Source organism: Desmodus rotundus, chromosome 1 (genome assembly GCF_022682495.2).
Source record: "Desmodus rotundus isolate HL8 chromosome 1, HLdesRot8A.1, whole genome shotgun sequence".
Taxonomy (NCBI): domain Eukaryota; kingdom Metazoa; phylum Chordata; class Mammalia; order Chiroptera; family Phyllostomidae; genus Desmodus; species Desmodus rotundus.
This window is the reverse complement of record NC_071387.1, coordinates 53,105,201-53,120,633: the sequence shown is the minus strand read 5'-3', so window position 1 is coordinate 53,120,633 and position 15,433 is coordinate 53,105,201. Positions and strand designations below refer to the sequence as shown.

Below are 15,433 nucleotides of genomic sequence, written 5' to 3'. Positions count from 1 at the left end.
TGTAGGGCCTGGATTATATGGGGAAATGTTCCTTCTATTCCTATTTTTAAAGAGTTTTTATCATGAAAAGTTGTTGAATTTTGTTAAATGCTTTTTCTGCATTGAGATATCCATATGATTATTACCCTCATTTTGTGAGTGTGATGCATTGCATTTATTGATTTGTGTATGTTGAGCTACTATATCTCAGAAATAAATCCCAGTTCATCATGGTGTATGACCCTTTTAATGGCCTGTTGAGTTCAGTTTGCTAATATGTTGTTGAGGATTTTTGCATCTGTGTCCACCAGGGGTATTGACCTGTAATTTTTTCCTTATAACTGGCCTTGTTTGGCTTTGTTTCAGAGTAATGCTGGCCTTGTAAAATGAGTTTGACAGGGTTCCCTCCAGTTTGAGAAGGATTGGTACTAATTCTTTAGATGTGAGAATTTACCAGTGAGGCCACTGGGACCTGGACTTCTCTTGGTTGGGAGGTTTTTGACTCCCCCTGCTTTCTTTTGGTTTCCATTTGCATGGACCTTTCAAGCATTTGGAAGCACCGTATCTCAGAGGTTAGGAACACAGACTTTGGAATCAGGTTGGAGGTCCAGCTGTGTGCACTTGGGCAAGTTAACCTCTCTAAGCCACAGTTTCCTCATCTGGAAAATGGAGGGCAGTAACACCTGCCTGATAGGAGTGTTGAGAAGAAGAAAAATGAAATTAAGCATGTAAACTATTTAGTACAGTGCCAGGCTTATAGTTCACACTTGGTAAGTATTAACAGTGATTATTATTTGTCTTGAAAAATTTAGGCCACCCCATATTTGGGTTAGAATATTCTAGCACTCCTGGCCTTCTCTGACTCTCAGTGCCTGGTGAAGAATGTTGACCCTGGAGCCAAATTGCTGGGCCACCTATTCATGTGTGATCTTGGGGGAAAGTTACTTACCCTTTTGTGCCACTTTCTCATCTATAGTACTTCATAGTGTTGCTGAGATTAAATTAGTTAATATTTGTTAAGTGCTAAGAACAGTGCTTGCCACATAGTAACTGCTGTGCAAACATTTGTCAGCTAAATAAAAATGAGTTTCCTCTATGTTGTTGTTGCTGTTTTTTCTTCTGGGGAGACATGACGTCCCATCCTCTCCTGTACGCACGCACCCTGGCAAGGAGAACACTCCTCCCTCAGAGCCTGCAGCAGTGAGGTGTTAGGTCAACATCTTAAAAGAAAGGGGACCTTTATTTGCCTTAGAGTGCCATTTCTATGAAAGGTGATGAGGCCCAAGAATAGGGTAGGCGGCCGCCTGCCTGGTATGGGGGCGAACTTTTCCTCAGTGCCAGAAAGGCAGCCCGAGACTGCCTTGCTGCGTGTGCTGCTAGTGTTCTCATTAACTGCAGGTGGCATATTTTTCTAACCTAACTGGCCCCTCTTGACTGAGCAGAGTCTGGAGGTTGTATGTGTTTAATGGGAAGTTGGCATGTTCCTGTCTGGCTAAATCAGGAAGTGGAGGATTAGTTGGTAAATGCCAGGAATTAAAGCCCATTTGGCATGCTGGGAAGACAAAAGCAGTTGTTGAGGCAGGATCAGCCACTGTCCCTCTGTTGCTAACGGCTACTGCTCGTATTCATAACATAACTCCGAGTTACGCTGTAGTAGTTCTCTGACACCTGCCGGACCCACCCAGTTTCCTAAAGACCTGGACTTTCGTTATCCTCAGATTCTTGTTGGAGAGCCTTCCCTGCCCTTCCCCTGCCCTTCCCCCACCCCAGAGTCCTCAGCTCAGACATAGTTTTTTCTGTCATGTTATTATTCTTGCCAAACTAAACTGATGACTTGGGAAACACAACACAAGGACCCCTTAAGTGAAAGCCACATTTGAATGCTTGGAGGACGATTAAAGTCACCTTTAAAACGAGCATGTCTCCAGTACTTCGTGAAGGTGAGTCCATGAAGTGAAGCACCTGTGCAGTGCTGGAGGGGTGCCTTTTCCCCTGGGAACACCCCCCCGGGACCACTCAACTCATCCCCATCAGTCTTATCCTTACCTTGGAAAAGATGTCTTTCCACACCGTCTGAACAAGATAAAGTGGATCCTGGCTAGTGCCTCATTTCTACTGCTGGCAGCCAGACCTTTGACTCTGAAATACCGAGCTGCATTATTTGCATTCCTTCAAATGCCCTGAAGTGAGGGACAGGAATGTGACATCGTACAACCTTGCTGATAGCTATTCTGAGTCAACGAGGAACAGCAGCCACCAGAGTCTACGGTCTGGAAAACGTGTGTGCATACGCGTGTGTGTTGGGATCCAGACACTACTGTTCAGGAGTTTGGTTGATTCTGTGCCTTTGTTTCTAGTGTCTTTGCCTCCATCTTTTGACAAGTGGTACTTCCGTGGGGGGAGCGTCTCTCTGTGTACTACCCTGGTTCTGCTCCGATGGGGGCAGTCCCCAGCTTCAGGCTGGCGAGGCCTTCAAGAAGTCAAACTTGAGAAGAGGCCACTGCTTTCCTTTTTTTTTTTTCTTCAACCAGAATACCAAAAGGGATGTTGATTTTATGTTGGCTTTGGGGGTTTACTAATAATGGTTCTGAACTTTGTGGTATCTTAAAATTGGCAGACCAAGGAGAGATTTGCAGATGACACCACAAGTGTCTCCGTAGGCCTGGAGGGATATCCCCCAAGGCACACACGGCACTGGTGTCTCTTGGAATGGGGCAGCAGTTGTGCGGTCGGTCCTAATGCTTTCTTAGGAATTTGGTGGCATTATTTAACCCGGGCCAGTCATCTCCGTTCACGGTCAATAACTACATACACCTGTGTGCAATCACCTAATTCAGTACATGTGGATCAATATAGGTTGTTCCCACAGCTAATTTAACAAGGCTCACTTCTTGTTTATGTCATACGGACTTCACTTAAGAAGCTAAGATTGCAGGGGAGGGAAGCACGTTTCTTACCACCGCGGGTATTTGTAAAACCCCACGTGGAGCCCAGAACAAGGTCCCAGCATGGGGAGGACAGTCACACGAGATGTACAGGCCCAGACGGCAGAAGCGAAGCTCATGTCACTAATTTCAGGATGAAGGGGTGCTGCGTGAAGGTACATCTCAGCCTCACATATGCAGCCAGATCTCAAAGCTCGCTCTCTGTCTCAGGCCACAGAAAAGAAGACTGCGAACATTTTTTGTCTAGTCCTCCCGGGATACTTTACAGGAGAAAATATTCTAAGTCTTACACTATTTATTTTTTAAATTTATTTTGACTTTATTTTGTTGTTGGCACTATTACAGATGTCCCTATTCCCTGTCCTCCCCCGCCCCCTTGCCCACCTCCCCCCAGCTCCCCCCTCCCCTCTGGCCATCACCGCACTGTCGTTTGTGACTATGGGCTATACGTGTATGTCTGTGACTATGGGCTATATGTGTCTGTTCTTTGCTAGATCCCTTCACCTTCTTTCATCCAGCCCCCTCCTCCGCCCTCCCCTCTGACAGCTGTCAGTCTGTTCCATGTATTCACACCTCTGTTTCTATGTTGCTCATCAGATTCCACATATAAGTGAGATCACATGGTATTTGTCTTTGTCTGACTGGCTTATTTCACTTAGTTCCACACTATTTAAATCAAAATGTCCTATTTTCAGAGTTTCCCCTCCGTGGAATGGGAGTGGTTATTAGGTCTCTCTAGGTTGGATGTACTGTTTGCTCTAATAACTCGGCTAACGCCAAGTGATGAAAGCTACAATCCTTAATCCTGTCAGTGACAAAGGTCCCAACAAACTGGATAGCAATGGAAGTTGCATCTCTATGGATTTCCCGTGTAAGTGGGGGGTGAGGGTGTGGGGCCTTTTTTCTGGGGAAGACACTAACATTTATCAAGCATATTATGTGACAGAGTCTCTGCCAAATGCATCTTACACATTTTCTCATTTAAAGCAATCTCAAGGGGCAATATTTACCATTTCACAGAAGATTTAAACCAAGGCCTAGATCATTGGCAAGGGTCACGAACCTGGTAAGAGGCTGGAGATGTGTGCCTATTCCCTGGTCCTTTGCTGGGCAGTTAGAGAATACAGCGTATTCTGTGGCATAAAACCTTCTAGAATTCTGCCAAGGCTCTGCATGACCATTTCCTTGTTCTATTCCAGGAGGGAAGGTTCTTACACACCTGCCAAGCCAACACTGTTGCTGGCCCACTGCTAGATTATAAACTGCACAGTTTCCTCATGCTCTTCTAAGAATGGGATGTTTTAAATAAAAGGCCTTGTATCCAGTGGGCTCAGTAAGATTTGTTCAAAGTAAGTCATTTCCAGCGCTGGTAACACCATTTCTCTGTACATGAATATACTCTGGGCAAGATCAGTATCATACGGGGGGAGGTCTCTACTCGGGTTCACTAACTTTTCCAAACAGACCTCTCTCTTTCTAAGGGTTTGTGGTGTTGGGTATTTTATCCCATGTTGCCAAAAGAGAAAACTGTTCTGAATTAGTTTGCCAGGAAGCAGATAAGCATTTTTATGAGACACTGTCTCGGTGGGGGGGAGAGAGCTGCCGTTCCCTTGTCTCTCACTAACTAGCGGGTCCCCTAGCGGAACCCCGGCATGACTCAGGCTCCAGGGGGGACTGTGCCGCCCTTTAAAGAGCTCTCTGAATCCAGCCATTCGTAGTGTGCAGTCACATTTCAGACGGCAGGGTCAGTCCTTCAGTGGAACCGAGTTACCGTCAATGTGGTGGCTTTCTCCCATTGTAGTAATTCCCAATCAAATCTACCTTCCTCTTCATCGTAGTCAAAAAGTATGGGCAAGCGGTTCATAATGACACTGAATTTCACCCTTTGAATCCCCCCGATGGACGTGAAGAATTAAGATTACTCTTCCTGAAGCCCTGCTTCTTAATTCTTGGGTATAAACACAGTTTTGGAAATGATAACCGGTGTACTGTCTGAATTAACTGACCACGTCTCCACCTTCCCACATCTACCAGGGTGAGATAAAGAACAGATAAAGAAAAAGGCAGGGGAGAAAGAATGTTTATTGAGACCGAAATGGAACATTGTTCTCTTTGATGAGTGAACAGCACAGTGTTGTTAAGAGGTCAGTTACAAACTGACTCCAAAATAAGGGTGACCTGCCGTTCAGGAACCACTCTGCCAGCTCCGGTGCCTCGGGTCGGAGAACCCTGTCAAGGGGGAAACCACTCGGCCCAAGATAAATTACTGATTAACTGCATTATACTTAGACTGACTTTCCATTAACAAACTACTCTTTGCATTTTAAAACTCACATTGAATCACTGCTTCTTATTTATGATGTTTACATGTCAACCCAACATCATTCTCTTACAATTTCAGGTACAAGTGGTCAATACTGAACATTTACTGACTCTTCCATGCCCTTTGGCACAATTTCTGGTTTCTTAAATAGGAAAGCACAGGCTTCGATGGGCTACTCAACACTGCAGAAGTACAAGTATTTTGGATCTCAGTGGAAATACAAGTTTATGTTAAGCATTATTTACAAGATGTGAGCTGAAGCACAGACTTTAATAAGACTTCATCTTTCATCATTCAATTAGCAGGAGAATGACAAGGGGTGATTTTAATAAGCTGGGCCAAGATTACTAGACAGCTAGTCAGAACAGAAGTCCCTGGAGGCGGAGACAACTGACAGACAAATGAAGAGTTTTCCTGAACTGCTGAGCCATGTCTCAGGCTGTGGGACCCACCCTGCAAGCCTCAGGGAGGGGACAGTGCTGTTCTGGTCAGTGTGGCTTTCAACCTATCAAATCAGTATTAAGTACAACTTAGCTGGTAAGCTTGCCACTGCTGTGTGGGCCCTAATGGGTACAAAAGGGCAGAGTACTGTCATTTTTAAGTAGGTAGGCCTGACCTTGGAATAATGAAGCCTTCCAGTTGGATACAGACACACCCAGCCGTATGTGAGTGACCCCTCTGTATATAACCTTACACAGAGCTGACATGGGTTCCCTGCCAGCAGAATTTGGAAGATGTAATGAACAGCAGTGCCGCCTCAGGGTATCCCCATGATATGTCTGTGCTTTGGGGCAGATTCCCAGAGGTGAAGTGCTCCCGAGAGAGGAGTCTGACAACCCCCAAAGCAGATCTGGATTGGAATGGTCATTATTATTCAAGTATAAGGAGAGCTCTTTATTTCACATTGACAGTTCAATTCTGATTTCTGTCGGACAAATTATATGAAAATATTATTTACACACATACACACCTAGCTCAATACTGAACACTGGGCTGGTAGTTACCAGTGTCCCATACAGTACAATGAAAAGAGAATCTCCCTTCCTCCCAGACCTGACGCCCGTCTCACAACGGTTATTGCAGAACTGTGCTGGTCTGTTTTCTTTCAAAGCAGCGTCTTCGAAATTGGCCAGAGATGAGTTCAAAATGGACAATTTGGCACATTAACTGGGGGAGGGGGTGGTTGAGATGCATTGTAATTTATAAAAACGGGAGATGTCAATGGAATTCCATGCCAATACAAAGCCTGAGTAAAAATTTGTAGTCAATGACAAAGTATTTTTTTAAAAACCCAAAACACTGGTCTGTGCATGAGAAAGCAATTTCTTTTTCACATCCATTACCTAATTCTAACAGCCGCTATGTTACATGCTTCCAAACTTTGTCATAGAATTTTAAAACTCTAGGTAATACAGCTTTCCTTTTAATCCATTTCCTTTTATCTTACCCCACCCCCAAGTCCCAGAACCTGGAGAGCAAAAGCTCTGAGTCCAAATATAGAAAATAATCTGAGGTCTGTGTACCAGGTCAGACGTACAATTGTTTTTCTTTTCCTCAATGTTTGAACTTGCTACGCGATGTCCTTCATCATTCTCAGTCACCTGAAGCCCGGGGCTCTAGAACTGTGAGGTCTGGGTGAACGAGACAGTGTCAGATTTGTCAATGGCAAAGCCTCCGTTGACGTAGGACCTCTTGGTGTCTGAGTCTTCATTATCGAGTGTCGTTTCCACAGCAAAGGGGTTCACGAAGTTGACTTCAGATGAAACGCTCATCTGCTCCAGCTCCTTCTTGGAGAGCTTCTCCACGATGCCCGTCCCAAACGCATCCCCGAGGACGTTCACCATGGTCCTGAACCGGTCCCTGGGGGAGGCAGAGGGTGAGTCAGACAGGGGGCCCAGATGTCATTTTCCTTCACCATTGGAGAGAAGAAAGGACCTGAAGCGTTGAGTTATAAGTTAAGCAAACGCGGAAAGGGCTGTCTCATGGCTGGCTTACTAAAGGCTCCTCTCCTCACAGGCCTGGGGCAGATGGTGGTTCATAACGGGACGGAATGAGCAAACCGGCTCCGCAGGGCCTGTGCTCCCAGTAAGTCACACTGACTCTCATAAATTTGGCACCAATATCCCTAAATTCCCTCTTTTCTTCCTGAAGAAATGGGAATAGTATTTACCAATTATTTTGGGGGACCTGAGGGAGAATCAAAATTTAGTAAGTCTGTACCCCTTGAAACCTATACAATTAACCAATGTCACACCAATAAATTCAATAAAAATAAATAAATACATTCAGTAAGTCTTTCACCTGTAACTGCTGTCTTGTGGGCATTTCCAGGAGCTCTTTTGGCTATGGTGAGAGAACTTGGATGTTTTGTGGGTGGCATATGTGCCGTGTGTGTGTCCAAGTGTTCCTGTGTGTGTGTGTGTGTGTCCCTGGTGTACTTGTTCCTTCACCACACTATGTCACTCCAGAAACAAACCAGCAGAGATGCCACAGAGCATGGTCAGAAAACACAGGTTTGCCTGGGAATGGCTTTCTCCTTGAGGCACCCCCAGTTAATTTAACTCCCAGAGAGTGTGGAGAAGAGGCTGAAGGCAGGAAGTTGTGTAGGTGAAGAAGGCACACTGGTGAGAGGGTGCTGGAGCATAGCTGGCAGGAACTGTGTGCATGAATATTCTTGTAGGAACTACACCTGCAGGGCGGAAAAGGTCAACAGTGCCTACCCATGTGCATTCTGGATGCCCTTCTGCATTAGGAAGAAAAAACTGAAGCACCTGTCTCAATGGTAGGGCACCTTTGCAAGAAAGGGCCTTGTAGAACCAACCAGCTACTAAGGGGCTCCACATGGCACAGCCTCCCAGGTTCAGGAGCTTCTGCTTTCTGAAGTCCTTAAAGTCTTTGAAGAAGACTTTATCTTCAAACCATGTGGAATGTTTCTGCTCCCCTTTACTCCATCTCAGCAGTCACTTGCAAACTACATAGCCCTGGACTCCCCAGTAAGCCCGGGCTGGTTCTGAGTGAAGGCCCACTAAGGAGCTACACTTCCCCTGATGGCCAGGGGACAAAGCCAGACCTAGATGCTGGAAGACCAATGCACGACATGGGTGTCAACCAAGGAGAGAGCTGGGAATCAGGCTCATTCCAACTTTCACCTTGGGGGTTACAAAAGGCACATTCTTACCCTTACCCTGAACATACCACAGCTGCTCTGCTGTGTTCATCAGCTGTGTGTGTGTGTGAGTGAGAGTGAGTGAGACAGAGAGAGACGGAGAGAGAGAATGAATCGGTTGCAGCCTGAATGGTCTATCTCATTCTAGTTTTAATAAGACTTGCCTTTTATTGAGCACATACTGTCTGCCAGACACTGTTCTGTATTAGCTGACTCGGTCCTTACACCAACCCAATGAGATAGACAGAACCTTTCCCATTTTACAGATAATGCAAGTGGATCTCAGAGAGGTTAAAGAACTTACTCAAGGTCAAAAGCCAGTAAGAAGACACCTAATGGAGATTCAAACCCAAGTCAGTCTAACCGCAAAGCCTCTGCTCATACCGCTGCCCCTGATGGTCTGATGCTTGGGAAGATAGGCTGATTTTGAACCACGTGGTTCTGAACCTATGATGCTGACCTGCAGCTAAGATAGGCTAGGGTAGCCTTTAGGGTTTGGAACATCTGGGGCCTTCCCTTGCTGCACTAAAAAAAATTTTTTTTAATCCTTACTGGAGGACATTTTTTCATTGCTTTTAGAGAGAAAAGGAGACAGAGAGAGAGAAAGAGAGAGAGAGAGACATTGATGTGAGAGAGAAGCATCAACTGGTTGCCTCCCACACACTCCTGGACCAGGGATCATACAAACCTGGACCAGAGATCAAACCCACAACCTTTTGGTTACGGGACAACACTCCATCCTACTGAGCCACACTGGCCAGAGCCATGCCTGGCTTCTTCAGTTTATTGATTTGTGTTTATCTCATCTAATGCCCAACTCCTAACCTTGAGCATTACCAGGTGTAATGAGCTAGTACAGGGCCCTGGCTTTTTAAAATCACTGCTTGAAGTTATGAGGGGTTAATTTTTAAGCATGTTATCAGATGGCCTGGTCAGAGGGAAATTAAAGCAGCAACAGACGGCTCATTAGGCAATCTGAGCAGAGAATGATGACAGACTGCAGATTCTGCGTGGCTGGGAAGCCCGCCTCCCCATCCGTCCGCGGCAGCGCATTTATTCCAACTCACAGGAACCAGTCGACAGCGATGATCAGGGTGACATCCTCAGTGGGCAGGCCCACGGCGCTCAGCACGATCACCATGGTCACCAGGCCGGCCTGGGGCACACCAGCAGCTCCAATGCTGGCAGCTGTGGCTGTGACGCTGTAGCCAGAACATACCAGCATGAAAGGAGTTAGACACCCACTTCTTCCTTCAAGGCCCCTGGCCCGAAACAGTTAGTCCCAATGGCTGTTCCCGCTGTGCCCCCAAATTAGCCAGTCAGAAGCTGTTATCTGCTGAGTACCAGCTCTGCCTTATTAGAGGGCTGGGAGATACTGAGGGGAGCATGATCTCCTTCCGGGGGGAGATACGGCAAATCACTCAAATGCAAGGATTGCGTGAGTGGCACACAAAAAAATGAGCGAGAGAGATATTCAGGAAGGAGGCAAGAGTTTACCAACTGGGGTGTTTACGGAAGGCTTTATCGACCCATTCATCCTAAATGAGTGACAGATACCTCCCCACCTGCATTCTTTCCCCCTTACCCCATCTACTCACCCAACAATCATTTAATGAGCATGTAATACATGCCAGGAATCTATATTGCCTCGAAGGGTTAGAGGGATAGTGGAAGGGCATTTTAGGTGAAGGCAAACCTGAAGTGTTCAAGCAGGTTTTACTCACTTTTTTGACATCACAAGACTCTTGATCTCTCTGGGAGATGCCCTTTTGGGCAGTGAATTGAGAAATAGCCATGACTCCTGTCTAAGGTATAAGCATTTATTCCTGACTGCTCCTTTTTGCCAGGGGATGCACTTTGCGCAAAAGAGAGATAGATCTGGAATCCAGGACAGGCAGCCACGTGAAATTCATTACTACATATTTAAAAAGATCCCTCTTGGGCAGATAAAACACGGCACTAGGAATTTTTCTCTTTGGAATGTGCAGTTTTTCATCAGTAACTTCCTTACTTAAATCTGGTCTGACCACGGAAACAAGGGCTGACCATGCCTTGAAAAGTCCTTTGACTTGAGTGAGCTGGAAGGGGACACCCATTACATTTTCTGGAGACGTGTCCTCACCCTGGGCTAAGGCTGGAACTGCCTCTAGGATGCCACTGGGTAGAAAGGTGAAGATGCTGAAACTGCCAGTTCAAACTAGAAGAATCCCTGCTTCTGGCCACAAAGCCACATTCTTTGAGCTCATAAAGCCTCAGAGTTCTTATGAAGCTGATTCTATTGCCCATTCATCTGCCTAGTGATGGGCCACAGATGGTGTCTGAGAGTGTGGTTAAACTCAGGCCAGAGTTCTCTGACGAGTATGTCTTTCCTCAGTGGTTGTGGCCACCCAACTTCCAGTAAATTAGAGATTTCTGGGGCGTTCCAATTCCTCTCAACATTTCAGGCCTGCATAATCCTTTAGATCTGTTCTTACATATTCTTTGTTAAACCTTAGTTTATTTCAAGCTTGTTGAAAAAATTTAGACTGAATGCACTGAAGAGTTTTCTTTGTCAGAAGCGACATGTACCCATGTCCACCGATCCCTCTCGGAACCCACAACACATCACTGTTAACCATGTGGTCCCTGGAAGCCTGAGGCTGGGCTTGAAACTCAAAGTTGCTTTAGTCAAAACTCTGCTTTTGACCATGACCTTGCTTACTAATCTTCAGCTAGTCAACTGGCTTTGGTCTGAAGCATAAATCTTCAGATAGGGGAAGAAATTTTACTGACACCATGTCCTAAGGCAAGTACTTCTCTGAATCTGTTTCCCACCTGTTAGATGTAACTAATGTGTTTCTTTTGCGGGGCTGCTGTGAAGATTCAATGAGGTAATACATGTAAGGCATTCAGTACAGCACTGGATATAGGAGATGTTTAAAAACTGATGCCCTTTCTGCTACCTCAGCAGCGGCTGCTATTCTATGACCACTGCTGCTAGTATTACTACTTCTGTAACAGCCAGGGTCCCCCAAAAAAGGGATTTGTAATGGGGTCCAGAACTCAGGGTGTCCAGGAAATATTAAAAATATAGGATGTCCTCACTCCCATAAGTCTGAACTGGGGGATGGGACACATGGAGCAGGGCCATTGAGTCATTTTGCATATCAGTAGTTTTGCAAATAACCTCAGGAATGGTCACTTAACATATCCATAACTTTTGACTGGTTTCATGGATATGTTAAATAGCTATGGCTGTGCTTTGAGCCAGAGAGATGGGAGTGACTTCCGCCCAGGATGTAACTGGGAGGCAATTCCCCCTGGTTACAGCCCCTGCTGAGAGCTTGGAGATGGTTTGGTCCAAGCCATGGGGCCATGCCTGCCCAGACTTACTATGGAAGCCCAGGAAAGCTGGAAAAATATGGGAATGCTGGCAGGTGTAGCCGATTGTGGGAGGAGTCAGAAATGGGGCTGCAGAGGAAGATTAGCATTGGGATTTAAGCCCAGGTGTGGCAGCCATGCAAGGGGGTCCCACTCAGCTTTGGTGAGAGAGGGAACCATGAAGGTTTGGCGAGGTTTGCAACCACACGACTTTGGGGCTCCCTTTGCCACGCAGCCTAGGAAGCAGAAAAGCAATATATAGCAGCGATGCAGAAGTCTCTCTTAGCAGTTTGGAAGAATGCAGGAGGGACATTGTGGGCAGGAAAGGGTGAAAAGACTCTTGCTGGTGGGCCTGGAGAAGGTGCCACACGGGTTTGGATTAAGAACTGGAGATCCTGGCAACATAGCTGATGATGCTGGGAACTGCAGGAGGCCTGCCAGCCGAGCATGGATTACTGGGAAGAACCGGGGGCTACCTGAGCAACAGACTTCCACTGCTTTTCCTGAGGTATGGTACCCTGGACCGGGCAAAGGGGGGAAGGAAGGACTGTGTGTGTTTGTGAGTGTTTTAAGGGACTTTAGGGTTTTAATGAAGACATTAAGTCATTACTCTAAGTCTGTAAACTTTTTGAATAAGTACTTCCTTTCCTTTTCACCAATCTCTGACATTGAGAGCTATAATTCCCTGGCGGCGGGCAAGGTGAACCTAGTACAGGGGGACCCTGGGAGAAAGGAGGGGGTCCATTCAGTAATAGTATCTTGTCCCCTCCGTGGGTCTGTTTGGTAACACTACCACAAAAACAACTACTAGTATTATTACTGCTACATTTTCCTCCAAGCTCTTTCTGGGTCTCAAATGTTATAATTAGCTTTCATTATAAGAAAACGTATCCTACTTTCAATCAGTTGTAACCTTCGGTAAATGAATGCTATGAAAAAACCACAAAAGAGTATGTTTGGGTGGACAATGCCTACATTTCTTTGATGTCCAGTCCAACAGGGCCACAGAAAGAGATAAACTATAGGCCCAAAAATCTCTTCAACCACCAACTGCAGGAGCCACAATGGTAACTTGTAAAATTAAAACTAACATTCATTAATTCATTGTCTCCCGGGTAGAGCCAGAGAGGTTTTTTTACTTTAAGTCAGTGATTACCCTGGACCTTGCAGTTGTAACTGGCTCTGGGCCAGCAGTTACCAGCCCAGTCGGATATAAGAATATACCAGAGCAGGGAGAGAGGTTTTTATGTGAATTGATTATTTAGCCTTGAGGCCCCAAGTTTATTCCTCCAGCAGGTTTTCTTTTTCTTTTAAAGGTTAGAGAGAGTCATAAGGAAACTTATGACCGAGGCAGAGGGCAGGAATTCATCACAAGGTGGCAAGTACCCAAAAGCTCTGGCATCTCATACAACTACTCCTTGGAAATCAGCTCAGTGCAGCCGGGATTCCACAGGCCCGGTGGGAAAGGGCACCGGGAGTCTACAAGTAACAACTGCTGGAGCCACAGCGGCTGCTGTGCAGCCTACAGGACTTTATTCAAGCTCTTCTGGCAGGAGCTTCTTTGGCCACTAACACTTCTTTACAGCTCATGCAGCATCCATATAGTTGCCCAGCTGATGAGCCAAACGGCCTAGTTTGTACTTGTCTTCAGTTAATTTCAAGCAAACTGCAATAAATACTTTATGACTTGGAGTTGGGGAAGATTTAAAGATGTACTGTACTGCTAGAACTTATTTTATGCGTGGAACTTATGCCTATGCCAAGTGCTGGGGATGCAAGAGTGAACTAACTCTGACATGTTCGGGTCATCCTTGAGTAGGCTCAGGGACCCAGTTTAGTCTTAGTCTTCCCCTCTAAACTGAAGTCTCCAATGAACTCTAATTGCAATCCACACTTCAAAGCCGTGCTGACCAGCAGAACCTTTGCCAGTGACAGGACCTATAATGCCGGCACCTATTTCTATGGTGATAGAACCTTCTCTGTCTGCTCTGCCCAATTCGTGTGTGTAGCTGATGGCCGCCACACTGAACAGTGCTGTTCCAGATGAACGAACAGCTCTGGTAAACTTCCCGAATGACATTTTCACCATCTACTTGAACAGACCATGTCAGTCTCCATTTGACTGGGATCCTCTGCAGTATTTGGCTCCACTGACCATTTCTTTCTTGAAAATCTCTCTTCTCTGGGTTTCAGTGACACCATGGTTTCATGGCCCTCTTCCCACCTTCCTTTCCTTCTCATTCTTCCTCTTGGGTTCTTCCCTCCCTGCCTGCCTCTTACATTAGGATTGTCTAGGGCTCAGTCCTTAGTCCTTTTCTCTACTGCATGGACTCTCCCTACATAACGTCATCCATTCCAAACATTGAGTACTCACCATACGGATCACCTGACTTAATTTTATCACTCCTTGCATAAAATGTTGGTACTATGATTATCTTCGTTTTATGGGTGAGAAACAGAAGCTTAGAGAATTCAAGAGACTTGGCCAAGGTCACAGCTAATCATGGTAAAACTCAGATTCAAACACAGATAATTGACTACCAAGCCGAGGACCCTGGCTTCTGTATCTACAGTTGAGACCTCACTGCTCACTGCCTATTTCCACCTGGGTGCTTTAAAGGCATTTCAAAATCAATATGTCAAAAAGTATAAACTCTATCCTCTTACCTATACCTGCTTCTCTCACACTAGTTCCTGTTCTGGTAGGCACCATCTACCAATCCAGAAACACCCACCTATCCTGGGAGGTCTTCCTGGCCATACCCCATCCCTCACCTGAATCTGGCTGTTGCCTCTCGAGCGTGATCACTAGCTCTTCTCTGTCCCTGGTGCCAGTGCCCTGATGTGGGCCTTTTCGTACCTCACCTGGACTTCTGCAGTAGTCTCCTGACTGGCCTTCCAGCCACGATTCCTGCTCCGTCCAGTCCATCTACCACACTGCCACTTACCTTTCTGAAATGAAAATGTGTCCAAAATAGGACAGACTGTCTAAGACCCTTCCGTGAGCTCCCCATTCAAAGCTTTTGTGATATGATCCTGGACTCCTCACTTCGTTACGTCCTCCGCATTGCGCTCTCTGCCAGCTGCAGCCTGGAACTAGGCCATGGTTACACCACAAGCCCCTGTACATGCCATGCCTTTTATCTAAAATGCTCTTAGCTGCCTTCTTCAATGAAACTTATTCCTCTTCTAAGGCTTAGCTAAACTTTCCCCTCCTCTAGGAAGCCTTTCCTCACCTTCCCAGCTAGAACCAACTGTCCTTGTTGTCTTCTGCATCTCCCATTCACACCTCTATTATAGCTCCTATCATACAACTCTGCATTTATTTAGATATGTGTATCCCTTCCCTACGTCCTGGGAACCCCTTGAAAGCAGGCACTGGACCTTATTCAGTCTTGAATCCTTGGTACCTACTCTGATTCTAGGGCCCAGTGAGGCACTGAACTGAAAACAGAGTGATGCTCTTGGCTCTCCAGACCCTGAAGCAGAAGTCTCGTGTACCGCAATTCCATTACTTATAATATAGTTGTCTTTAGTCCTGGGAAGAGACTTTGTAGACCAAGCACATCACTCCACCACTGGATCATCACTGATCTCCCTTTGCAGGTGATTCTTGCTAGAGGCAACTCCAGCAACGGTGAGGGAAGTGAGTGTGACACC

General features: G+C 46.1%; 2 protein-coding genes across 2 annotated transcripts in view; one reads left to right on the top strand and one right to left on the bottom strand.

Moving 5' to 3' along the window:
• SPATA6L (spermatogenesis associated 6 like) overlaps positions 1-4,534 on the top strand; it is a 63,925-nt gene extending 59,391 nt beyond the window's left edge. The window contains exon 14 of the transcript XR_006654694.3: positions 4,124-4,534. The gene's annotated coding sequence lies outside the window, so the exon portion shown is untranslated. The remainder of the gene's footprint in view (positions 1-4,123) is intronic.
• Positions 4,535-4,988: 454 nt separating this feature from the next.
• The window catches only part of SLC1A1 (solute carrier family 1 member 1), a 71,292-nt gene continuing 60,847 nt past the window's right edge, over positions 4,989-15,433 (bottom strand). Inside the window, exons 11-12 of the mRNA XM_024555017.4 lie at positions 9,481-9,615; positions 4,989-7,107 (exon numbers count right to left, since the gene is read on the bottom strand). Of these exons, the coding sequence (XP_024410785.2) occupies positions 6,864-7,107; positions 9,481-9,615 (379 nt within the window). The 3' untranslated portion in view covers positions 4,989-6,863. The remainder of the gene's footprint in view (positions 7,108-9,480; positions 9,616-15,433) is intronic.